The 12,712-nt window shown below is 33.3% G+C and overlaps 2 protein-coding genes across 2 annotated transcripts; both read left to right on the top strand.

The window, feature by feature from the left end:
* The first annotated feature begins 490 nt into the window (after positions 1–490).
* LOC139487836 (cysteine-rich protein 1-like) lies at positions 491–11,287 on the top strand. The gene is made up of 4 exons (XM_071272994.1): positions 491–651; positions 8,633–8,727; positions 10,376–10,433; positions 11,134–11,287. Exons 1-4 carry the CDS (start codon positions 612–614, stop codon positions 11,169–11,171), a joined length of 231 nt encoding a protein of 76 aa, XP_071129095.1. The 5' UTR covers positions 491–611; the 3' UTR covers positions 11,172–11,287.
* Positions 1,334–5,568, top strand: LOC139487834 (zinc finger protein 862-like). Its single transcript, XM_071272991.1, has 5 exons — positions 1,334–2,781; positions 3,131–3,360; positions 3,556–3,761; positions 4,027–4,150; positions 4,928–5,568. The coding sequence occupies exons 1-5, from the start codon at positions 1,642–1,644 to the stop codon at positions 5,535–5,537; spliced, it is 2,310 nt and encodes a 769-aa protein (XP_071129092.1). The 5' UTR covers positions 1,334–1,641; the 3' UTR covers positions 5,538–5,568.
* Positions 11,288–12,712: the final 1,425 nt, after the last annotated feature.

Genomic DNA, 12,712 nt, shown 5'->3' with positions numbered 1-12,712 from the left:
AATAAAATATAACTTCAACCATGAAATTTGAAGGAAAAAAAACAACACTAAAACAACACGAGTGTTACTTTTTTTCAACGGAAGTCCTGCTACTTCATATACATTCAATCCTCAAAATTGCCAATAGTTCCGCCCTTAGTTTCCTTTGTTCGGGGATGTGGTTTGTTCCGGCATGTGGGTGTTTGGTGGTGAATCATATGCATGTCTATCCTGCAATCAGCCAACTATTGCAAAAACTTAAGTTTTGCTATTTTTGAGCGAACGGTTATGTTAAAATTACTGTTAAGGTCTGTGATGAAGATCAGTTATCTTCTCTTTGCGCTTTTCAATAGTTCGAGTAGATTACTTCACATTCTGATTATTAAAAATAAAAGTTAAATCGCAAATGCATAATTAGATAATGTTATCATCTTGCAGTTTTTAACTCCCACACTTATCACACTATAATATGTAGATGATTTAAGACTAATAACTAAATAGTCGATATGGCATGATAAACCGGGCGGTGTCCTTATAGAGCCGTGTGCAAAATAATATATGTAAACATCATCCATAAACGGAAGAAGGCCATTTGAAGAAGTCGTCAGTAGGTTAAAGAAAATATTTTAAATATGGGAAAGTGTCCTAACTGTGGAAAAGAAGTTTATTTCGGTGAGCATTATTAGTATTTATAAAAACTAATGAACAACTCTTAGCCAGGATGTAGAATTGTTGATACACAATATTTTTCCTATACGCGATTAGCTATGTATAACACTTGTTAGTCATTATAACAGCCTATGCAACAATACTGTTAGAATGACTAATGATATAGATATGATCAACTATTGTATAATCTTGTTTTAATAGTAAAAAGCCTATAGTAACTAAATGCTGACTTTTGCAATATGTATTATATATTTATAATGAGAATTTACAGTAGACTAGAAGTACTACTTTCAAATCGCACTGTGGTTATTAATAGACACAAGACTATAAATTATAATTTAGTGACAGCGGCTTTCATATTGGAATTTAAAAAAAAATGAAATAATGAATGACTACAAATATAAGTATTTTTTTTGTATTTTAACTGATTTACATGTACAAAAATGTTAACGTACTTAAAATTTATTTTTAAGCATTACATTCTGAAGCGATTTTTATATTGAATGGCGAATTGTTCATTAACATTATGCCTCAGTGACATTATTGAACAATTTAATACACTTCTAAATTATTTGTATTTTCCAATATGGGTATATCTTTATAAGTAAGCCTTGAGTGTATAATAAAAATCTATTTAATAGCGCAAACATTTTAATAAATCGCGATGACATTTATAATGTTTACAGGGGTCGACGTAACCGCTGGCCCGCTGGCCCGTGGCTAGTAAATTTACTGTCGGGCCAGTCAAACTTAATAAAGAACGGCCCGACGGGCCAGTCAATATTCTCGGGCCACTGGGGCCAGCAACTTTCATTTTCTACCACGCGGAAGATTGCACATACTTCCGTATTATTGAAATCGACTGGTAATAATAGCCGGCCAATCAAATTACTCGGTAAAAATCGCCAACTCCGAGGTTCCTCGGAATCGCGCGAGATTCGTTATTCGGGATTTGTCGAGTGAACAATGGCAGCCCCCAGTTAAATTGACGATATGGAACGTTTTCTTAAGAACTACCCCCCAAAAAGAAAAGCTGAAACCGATAGCAACCAAAAGGGAAAAGAATATGAAAAATCCAAAAGAAAACGGGAGTTTATTCCTTTATGGACAGCAACATATAAATGGTTGCAGAATGGTCCAACGGGGATGACCTGCACCATTTGTGCACGATATGATAAACACGGTACATTCGTAACCGGTTGCCAGAATTACAAAAGAGATTCAATCAACCAGCATGAAAAATCAGAATCCCACAAAGTAAATGTCATTAAGTTTAATGGCCAGAAAAACCCAGAAAATTCTGAAGGAGCCAAAGCCCTGAGAACCCTCAATCAATTGACAGTAAATCGATTGATGTTAAAATTTAGAAACGTATTTGCGTTGTGTAAAAAGGGGCGCCCATATACCGATTATTCAATGTTATGTGATTTAGATGAATCAAAAGGGTTAGAAATAGGATCACAATACCGCACTGATAAAAAAGCTGCAGAGTTTGCCAGTTTTATTGCAAAAGCAGAAGTTTCAAAGATTGCTGAAGGCATGAAAGATGTTCGTTTCATCTCGGCAATATCGGATGGATCGACAGATTCATCTTACCAAGAAGCTGAAATTGTATTTATCAGACATTGTCACAAAGGGGACATAAAAGTAAATTTTTCATTGGTGAAAAACATCCCAAAAGCTGATGCTGACAGTATTTCTAAAGTTATAATGTCGGGAATGAAAAAAATTGATGACGACTATGCCAAAAAAATTGTTGCATGTGGGACAGATGGAGCAAGTGTGATGCTTGGCTCGAAAACTGGGGCAGTGCAAAGAATACGTGAAGCAGTTGGGCGACCATGGTTGATAGCAGTGCATTGTTCTGGACACAAACTTGAGTTGGCATTTAAAGACACAATCAAGAAGAAAATCAATTTATATGACAAAATTTCACTATTCTTGTTGAATATTTACTATTTCTATAGAAACAGCTGTCTGAACAGAGCAGCATTAAAAGATTCATTTAAAATTCTGAATCAAACTGTGATACTCCCTACAAGGACAGGAGGCACAAGATGGATGGCACATCTAAAGAAGGCAATAGAGTGTTTCCTTAAAGGCTATGATGCAATAACCCAACATTTGAATCAGGTATTTATAGTAGTTTTTTTACTTCAAATTCTTTTGATAATTTTTTTTTATGTACAAGCTTATTGCCTGAACATGTAAATTGTATTTATTTCATGTCATGATCTGTTACAATGTATCTTCCTTTTGCATAATTAGGGAATACCCAATAAGCAGATTACTCTTCTGGCACACCTGCGATTTCCCCATTTTTGTAATTTTGATTACCCTTCTTTTTGATTAACAGTTATTTCTGCTTCAATTTTGAAACATCTTTAAATTATAAACATTGATTGGATGGAGAGTTGTCTCATTAGCACTCACACCACATCTTCCTGTATCTATTTAACATTCTGTGTTGTTCCTATTGCAGCTTCAGAATCCAGACGACAAAATATACACCAGTGATAAGGGGAACAAGGCAAAGTTTTTCCTAAAAGTTGTGAACTCCAAGTCTGTATGGTATATGCTGCACTTTTTGATGGATGTGTTAACAATTTTGGTAGACGTCAGTAAACTTTTTCAGGAAAAAACTGCAACCATATCCAGAATCTTGGTGAATATAGAAGTGGCAGTTGAGCAAATCACAAAGTTAAAAACCAGGTTTGATGATTTTGCTTTAATGTCATTGCATAAATTAATACATATTTTTAATATTTGATTTAATAGGGCTAAAATGATAAATTTGAATTGAGTATTTCTAGTAATATTTTTGTCTGGCAGATTCCATACCATCAAAAAATATTTTCATACTATTGTTTAAGTTTACTGTATACAACTATTTAATATATTTTCCAGTAATGGTCCATATCTGAGGAAGGCTGTGGAAACTGCACATGATCATCTATTAGGAAACTTAACTTCATTTGAAAGTGCCCGCAGGATCTTCGTTACCAACATTTTGACAGCCCTGAATTGTCGATTTGTAGAAAATCCTGGTATATTGAAAACTTGTGGTGTAATTGACTTACTGAAATTTCCTCTAAACACAGACGAGGCTAAAGGTATAAAATATTTCTTCTTTTATACATGTCTTATTCCAATATTGTCGCTCTTTTGTTCTTGTTGAAACCGAAATCAAGTGTGTCAATATACATGATATATAATTCTAATTTTATTTTGATCTCTTTTTAAATATAAAGTACAGCTGAAAAAAATAATATGAAGAATTTGAAATTCTTTGTCTGTCAGTCAGCTGTCTTTCTGTTCATCAACTTGTGAGTATGCTGAAATTAATTCTAATGTATTATTAATCATTCTCTACTTCAGATTATGGGGATCATGAGATAGCTGAATTGGTGGACTATTTCAGATCAGGGTTGATTGAGGCTGGGGTTGAGGTTGGGATGATTGAAATGGAATGGACTAAATTAAAACACAATTTAATAACCAGGTACTTAAAACATACTGTTGCATTCATAATTAGACATGTCAAAAAATAATAATGGTCAGATATTTTTTTATTGCTAATCTCTGATTCTATACAGGTTCAATAAAAATTCTATTCACCTTAAGTATGAAATAAATGATAATAAACAATAATCTTATATAAAATAAAGAAAAAAGTCACGCCAGTGTATAGTATTGTTATTATTAGTGTATAAATGTTTTGATGCTTCAATACCAGATTAATTCATACATGTTGATTTATTTCAGAAAAAATTGAGGTATGCCTTTTCAGTCTTAGCTTTTAGTCTGGTGATAGCATATTTTCACATGTATTTATATCATATCTAACCTAAGATTAACTTCACTGCTTTTTCTTTGATATACTCACTATTAGCTATCTTTATCATTTTAAATATGTCTTTGTGCTGCTTTTTATTGATTATACTCACTTTACAATTCAACTCAATGTTCATACAAAATGAAAAAGTCATTATGTGACTGCTTATTTGCAGAAGACATTCTTATTTACTGTGTGTTAACTTCATTTAAACAGATACAGTAAGGAAGTATCTACCAGGTATAACCAAACTTTATGGTGAACCAAGGTCCAAAAACACTCCCCTTTGTTGTCTATAAAATAGAGAACACCTATTGAATTTTATAGTGAAAAACAAAAATTGAGTTTTGATTTGTGCCTTCTCATCATATGAACTACTTTTATTGATTAATGTGAGTCAATCCATGCTAGTTCCATTCTAAAAGTTAGTACCATCCATTGCAGGTTTAAAGATCCAGGAAGCACAACTTGGAAGGAGTTAAACCAGATGTGTTCTGGCGAGTGTTCAAATCTCCTCAGTCTAGTTGACTTAATACTTTCCATACCTGCATCTTCAGCTGATGCTGAAAGAGGTTTTAACCGCCTCAAAATGGCCAAAAGTGATTGGCGGAGCAAACTATCAGATGCAAACCTATCAGACCAACTGACAATTATGCTGGAGGCACCCTCCATACTTTTATTTGACCCTGTACCAGCAATAAATTTATGGAGTATGACTCCAAGGAGAAGTCAGACACGGAATGATAGCAATCATATCATCAAACCTGTAAATAACCCCGTTGAAAACCCTGCTAATGATGTAGTGGTTGATGACAATTCAGCCATTGAGACGACTGAAGATGAAATGGAAATAGAAATCATGAATAGAGCCAGAAGAGTTGTTAAACTCATTGAAATGATTGACAATGAACCGTATGAGAGTGACAATGATTTATATCTTGATGAATCTGATGATGATGATGAGCTGCAATATAAAGATATTGATGACAGAAGGACTGACCAGTGCAATGCTTTTTCTGACTTTTGTGAACAGCTTGAAACTTCTTCAATTTAGTGTGTTTATTCTTAATAAAAGTTATCATCAATCAATTCTCAGTATAAAAATGGCATGTTTCAAGACAATATTTCTCTCCAAATATTGCACTGAAAGCTCTCAGATTGCAGGATTTTGTGCCAATAATATTAAAATTTTCTAGGGGGGGCAAACCCCCCCAAACCCCCCCTACCGCGTCGGCCCACTTCGTGGACCGACATTTCTCGGGCCAGTAAGGTTTTGAGAGGGCCAGTTGATCAAAAAAATTTTTGGCCCTTCGGGCCAATAACTTCTTTTTTCTTAAGTCGACCCCTGTGTTTATATTGATCACAATTTAAAGTCTTTTTAAAATTAAAGATCATTTTGGTATGTTTAACGCATTATTTAGGTAAGTGTGATGCATTCAGTCACTAAGCTTTAATGTTATCAGTTAAAGGGGCCACATATAGGATACGGTTGTATTAAACTGCCTGATGATTTGATTGCAAATTTTACAGTATCTTTTGTATATTGCTGTTTCCCAATGCCATTTAGAACGATAGGTCTTTCTTTAATAGACATGTCGAGGCAGATAAGCCTAGAACACTGGTTATATACTGCCGGATGCAGGGAAGTATTCTTCCGAATTCATCCAATCCCTATAGTTTTGGCAATTTGTCGCCTAAAGAAATAGTGTGCAGTGGTCGTGCCTCTAGTTATGACATTAAAGTTACACCGGTCTTGAGTTGTACCCAGGTATGTTATGCCATATGGAGTTGTTGCAAGAGTTTCTTACCCGAGACATTCGATTAAGCGTCCCCATTCCGACCAGACATGACTGTCCATTTAAACAACACTCACAGACAAACGGACGTCCCTGATAAATTAAAATGGATTAAAGGTGTCAATGACCGAATCTTTGTATAAATATTTTTTTTACATATATAAAGCCTTTCATCGGATTAAGGGTGTCAATGATTTAAAAGAATGCTCTTCATTTTAAATATTTATGATGTACCCATGTTAAGTATGACCAAATATTCATGAACAAGATAAATCTTATAAATAGCTACTGCCCCCACCCATATTTACTTTACAATGTATTTGTAGTATCTCCCTGGCTACGTCAATAAAATTTGTCAATCTTCAGTAAAAGTTCAGGTAGATAATTTTATATTTCATAATCTTTAATCATGTTTATTCATAAGATCTGTTGCGTGGCGTAAGCTAGTGGGGAGGAAATACCTCTAGGAAGTAAACGATCCATAAGCAGTATGGCCCATTGAAAATACGAGGAAGACGATTTTAGATTACATATTTGTGTGAAAATTGAATGCACCATTGAACATAAAATACAAAAAAAATAATGTGTTGAAATATTTCGAAAGGGGATACATTCAGAGTGAATGACCTGAATTGATCTTCATACAACTTCCTTAAAAGGAATGATTTTATTATTTTTCAAATTTTCAGGCAAAAATATAGTCATCCCCATTTTCTCCCCAAACACACAGATGTACATTTATTGCAACTATTTATTAATCCATCATATGTTATATAAGATCGATACTTTTATAAAACGTTAACTTTCGTCGCATATAATACTTTTACCTGTAATGAGAATTCATTTTCAGGTGTAAAATACCTGGGAATGCACAACAGAATAACCGTGTGTATTTGAACACCAATAAATTATAGTCATGTTCAGTTTTAAAACTATCTAGGGTTTGCTACAGCATATGCAACACAACAAGCGAGGCGGATGCGAGGGAGCAATAATGTATCTGCCCTCTTAAAGGGGCTTTAGCTGTCGAATTCATGTTCACCAATTTGACTTAAATTTTCATATTTGATTGTTAACATACGAAAAAGTAGATCAAAATTATGAAGAAAAAAATAAAATAAACAATTTACGATGCATGCTCGTGTATTTTAGTCTGAACGACATCTAATTAACCATCGAAATGTCTACCGAAGACTGCCGAGAGTCAGATAACCCGATATAAACATATTAAATATAGCTATAAATTGATAGTGAACACGTGGACTTGAATTTTTCTAGGTTTGTTTGATTTCTTATTATAGATTTAAAAAAATATAAAAAAAAAATATGTTAATCGTCGTTTACCTGTATAAGAAGGAACTTTTGTGCATCGGATCAGCCAACCAAATTATTTACCATTGTTTCGTTTTCAAGGTGACAATATTTTCCTTTTAATATATAACCACCCCTAGTTCATGTGTATACCATCTCTAGCTAAGGGTTAAGTTTGAATGACACAATAATACGTATTGAATGAGGTCGAATTATTCACTTGCAAGTGACCAATTCATTTGCGATGTTTCTTAGCAATTTGACAAAATTTAACAACACTGGCCGCTAAAAGCGACGTATTATTTTACTATTTGACTTTCATTAATGATTGAACCAAAACAAAACAAAACAAATTTGATTGTTTTAAATTTCTCGTAGCTAATGTCCCTCTAAGTTTTCCGTTTTAAGTCTGTGTAACTGGTGAAATTCTCTAACTCAACTTATTAGCGTTATCGGGAACTGCTTGCACGATTGTAAAAATATTAACACACACAGACTGTACTGTGTTAGTATCATGCGCAAAAAAGCAGTTATATAATCGAAAATGAAATGACGAATTTTTACAGGAATTTTACATCAAGATCCAAACAATCTATCAGTTTCGATGAATGAAAATTTGATTTAGCGTTAGACCTTTTGAAACCATGCTAATTTTTCATTGAATGAAGTTTCGCGATATCGCGCCATTGTTATATTATCCAGTTACGGGTTTTAAACCATTAACTGTAGGAAAAAACATCAAACAATCAAATTCTACTATTGTCATCTTGTGACTTTCATTTTTGTTCTAAAACCGGGTTTTTATTATGTAAATTTTAACATGACTGTCAAAGCTCGTATGTTAAAAATCTACAATTTATTCCGTAGTGGAGAAATGTCGTTCTCAATCACATGCAACAGAAGGATAATCTTCCTTCACATGTAGTCGTTGACTGGTCTATAAAAATTGAATGGAAAACATACAAGAAACAGTTAAAAGATTTGACCCCATACATTTCAGCAGCTAGTGTTAAAATAATAAGTCAAATATATCTAATTGCAGCTGAGAAAGTGACCTCACTAGGGAAAGAATGGCACCGTCCATGTTTGAGATGTGAAAAATGTAAAAAGACATTGGCATCTGGAAGCCATGCAGAGGTGTGTATTATAAATATTATTCTTTAAAGTCATGTCCAACTTCTGTGATATTATGTGCATAATGAGTTAAGTATATGACCCCAATACAACTGTAGAAAGAAAGAAAGTTGAATTGGTAAAAACAAACAGATCAAACTCGAGCACACACACACACACACACACACTTATAGCTTCTTATTTCAGGTCGTCAAATAAATTAACCACTAGCCTTATATAATGGTAGAAGGGGAGGATAGGTTCGCGCCTAACCTCAAATCTTAGATCCGCACCTGTCTGTCATACCTCACAGGTTGTATACGTGAAGAAGATATAGAATATTGTCATAGTTTACAAGATATTGCCATAATATACAAGATTACAATTTTAATCAAATGTTTGTTAGGTAATTTTCCATGAGGGGAAAGGGTTAAATAAAGCTATCAAACAAACCTTTTGGATTTCTATTTTTATTTTTTTTTTCATATTTTCCTTCCATTTTATAAGTATGTATTAAGTTTGCTCTACTATATACATGTGAACATGTTTAACTAGAAAGAAGTCGAATTAACAATTTTGTTAAAAATAGGTAAAACAGAACGTGTTTGGTGAGGCTTAGTCTTTAGTTTTCTGTGGTGTGTCTTCTGTACTATTATTTGTCTGCTTGTCTTTTTAATTTTAGCCAGGGCGTTGTCAGTTTATTTTCAATCTATGAGTCTGGTATCTTTTGTCCCTTTTTAAAAAACCAACAATTAAACTGATTGCTATCAAACTGTATGAAAGCTGATTCAATCTCTTCAGGGATGATAAACTAGCCGACTGAGGCGTAGTTTCCCTTACTTTTCAAGTCAAGATGAGTATACACAATGAAAATCAAAATGTGATATTTTTCTGAACTTTAATATTTATAAGTCTTTAGTTTTTCATTTTCTTGCTTTTTTGTAAATTTTTGTTAGGTAGGCCACAAAGTTAGTGATCCTTTACAATGTAGATTACAATCTGTTTTGATGAACAAACAATTACTTTCAATTTGAAACTCTTCCTTGTCAACGTGAATTTTAAATGACATACAGTAATTACATATACATTGTAATACATTATAGCAACACAATTATTATAAGACTACTTCTGGACTATGTAAATTAACAGATGCAGTTTATAATTTTATCTAAAACTGTGAACAAGATTTGAGAAGGATCTGTTCCAAATCTTCATTAATTATAGATGTTTTGGTAGTTAACAGCAGCTTGTTCCGTTACGCAACGATCCTTTGACGAACAGCTTGTCTTGTTAAGCATTTATCCGCCTTGCTTTTGTGTACTACAGCTACATGCATTCAACTATTCCAAGTTTCAAGTTTAAACCTTGTGCAAAGGGAAATAACCTAAGGTTTTCTAGGGTTTCGTAAATAGTTGTTGTATTGCATGTTGTAATCATGCCTTCAGTTAGTCCGTTGGTTTGAATGATTCAACACAATACAACCAGAACAGATATTGTAGCGATATAGCCATTCAGAGCTGAGGTGGTGTAAAGTAACCCCTCTTCAATCAATCTATTAATGTGTTCTGTATCATCGACACGGATATATTACACACAATACTGTTCTTTCATTTTATAAATACGTTCATGTTTCCAAAGAATGATTATGTGGAAAAATACTTGACTTTTTCAGCATGAAGGAAAGCCATACTGTCATAAACCTTGCTACGCTGCCATGTTTGGACCCGGTGGTAAGTTTCTTCATACTATCATATTGCTGAACGCCATAAAGACAATTAATATAAAAAAGGAGCTACTTTTACTATAAATACGGATTTTCTTAAATGGTGTTCTAAAAAATTAAATATAGTTCCCAAATATTTGCGTATTTTGCTTTTAAGCAATCTTTTTACCTTCATTGCCGGTCTAACTGTTTTATATACTGTTGCATATGATTTTAATTGTTTCTCTTTATATTTCATATATCGGGTTTTTTTTGTGACAAACAAAATAGAAGAAACAAAAAGAAATATCTCATTTAAAAGTGACTTGCCTAAACTGAATATTCCATACTGATTTAAAACAATTAAAGACAAGAAAAGGACAAGCACATCGTCGTACACTTAGCAAGATTAATCGGATATTGCATCAGCTTGGAGAAAAAAGTTAAATCGATTGAACAATGATCCATTTTAGTCTTGAAGTGTTATCCATTTTGTTTGTTTAAAAAACATTTGTCATTTGTTTCAAGTCTGAGATGAAAAAAATGCATTTGAATAAATAGTATATAAGGCCTACCTTTATATAATTATTGAATGAACAAAATATCTACCACTTTGACAATAAATACTTTTACAGAGTTTGAAATCGCATTGACTCGGAAGCAGGCTTCTAATTTGAATTTTCATACATACATGCAAGTGCGTGCTCATAATTGTTTCTCTTTTTTAGGGTATGGACATGGTGGAACAGAGAGCCACAAATATTGATTGTATATTTCAAATGTTCAGTTAGTCTTCCGCAATATTGTTGTTTTTTATTTACTATATCAGCAATATATCTGCTTTATTAGATTTTTTTTTATATTAAACAGTAAAATGATAAATGCGTCTTTTTTGTCAAGAACCTCCATTCAAACTCATTGATATGGGTTTTTTCTGGGGACGATTTAGAGCTTCAATTATTTTTTTTAAGATAGGCATATGTCCATTGTTGGAGACTGTATATTGCCGTCTATGTATAGTTGGATTTCTGTCTCATTGTCGTATACCCAACATCCTTTTAATACACGAGCGTTGGATTACATGTATGTGTAATGCTATTATGAATAGATGGTATTCATCAGCAACACCACAAAGCTAGATGTGATGGGAAAGACAATAAAACAAATGTAACATTACATTAAAAAAAACTGATTGCAGAAAAACTAACGCATTAAAGCTTATTAGCTAAGCACATATAAAAACACCGCATTTATATTGAAGCTACTCTTAAAAGGGTAAGGTGAACCCATATTAAAATTATGTTAATATAAAACCGTTGCAATAAAAGCTACTCATATTGCTGGTGTAGCTATAAATCATATGTTAAACTACTGTTGATGTAAAAGCTTAGCATGAGATAAAGCTGTCACATAGTATGAATAAACACAAAATGGAAATGACCTATGCTGGACAAAATAACAGATTAAGAATATATGAAAACTGTACAAAGGTATTTCCATTGCACACTTAAAAAACTATATGAAACTGGCACATATAAATTTAAGAAAGCTCGAAGGTTTTATTTAGGACAGGTGAAGTGGAGCGGATACAAGACCTTCATTCGCCGTTAGCGACGTAGGTAAAAGGGATAAACAGGAATTACCAGTACCGAAAAAAAAGGACTAAACCAATGACTAAAACACCCAACTCCTCCGAATAAATCAGACGTATAAACAGACAAAAAACAAGTGGTCAAGATAGACTGACTTGGTACATGCACAAACTGTAATGAATCGAATAATAAATGCGGTTTTTTTTTTGTCAGTTTTACATGCGCATCGCCAATTTTGGCCTGGATAGACCATTTGGCGTAAAGTAAATAACACACAATATAAAAATTTCACAGTTCAGCTACCAATGGTTGATCACTAACTCGAACCAAAATCGATATAACGACGACACGTAATTTGGAAAGCAGATAATTTGTGTTTGTTCGTAGTCTAGGGGAAAATATCCGAACCAACACTCCTGAAAGGTTTTATGAAGTTTCATTATAAAATTTGATCGATATAGGCAGTATTTATAAGGGTAATTAACCATGTAAGCATTACTTGGACATTAATGCAAAGTACCGAAGTACTGAATACTGAGCTGATGATACCCTCGAGGACTTAAAAGTGTACCAGCAGAGGTATCAATACAGTGCTGATTAAAATGAAAACAACACGTTATAATCGTGTTTTTCTGTATTTACCTTCATCCTGGTCGCCCAAAACTTACCTTCATCCGGGTCGCCCAAAACTATTGAAAGCAAGGGTGAATAAGAA

Source organism: Mytilus edulis, chromosome 9 (assembly GCF_963676685.1).
Source record: "Mytilus edulis chromosome 9, xbMytEdul2.2, whole genome shotgun sequence".
In the NCBI taxonomy this organism is placed as follows: domain Eukaryota; kingdom Metazoa; phylum Mollusca; class Bivalvia; order Mytilida; family Mytilidae; genus Mytilus; species Mytilus edulis.
Note: the sequence above shows the minus strand (reverse complement) of the source record. Positions and strands in the feature narration are given on the sequence as shown.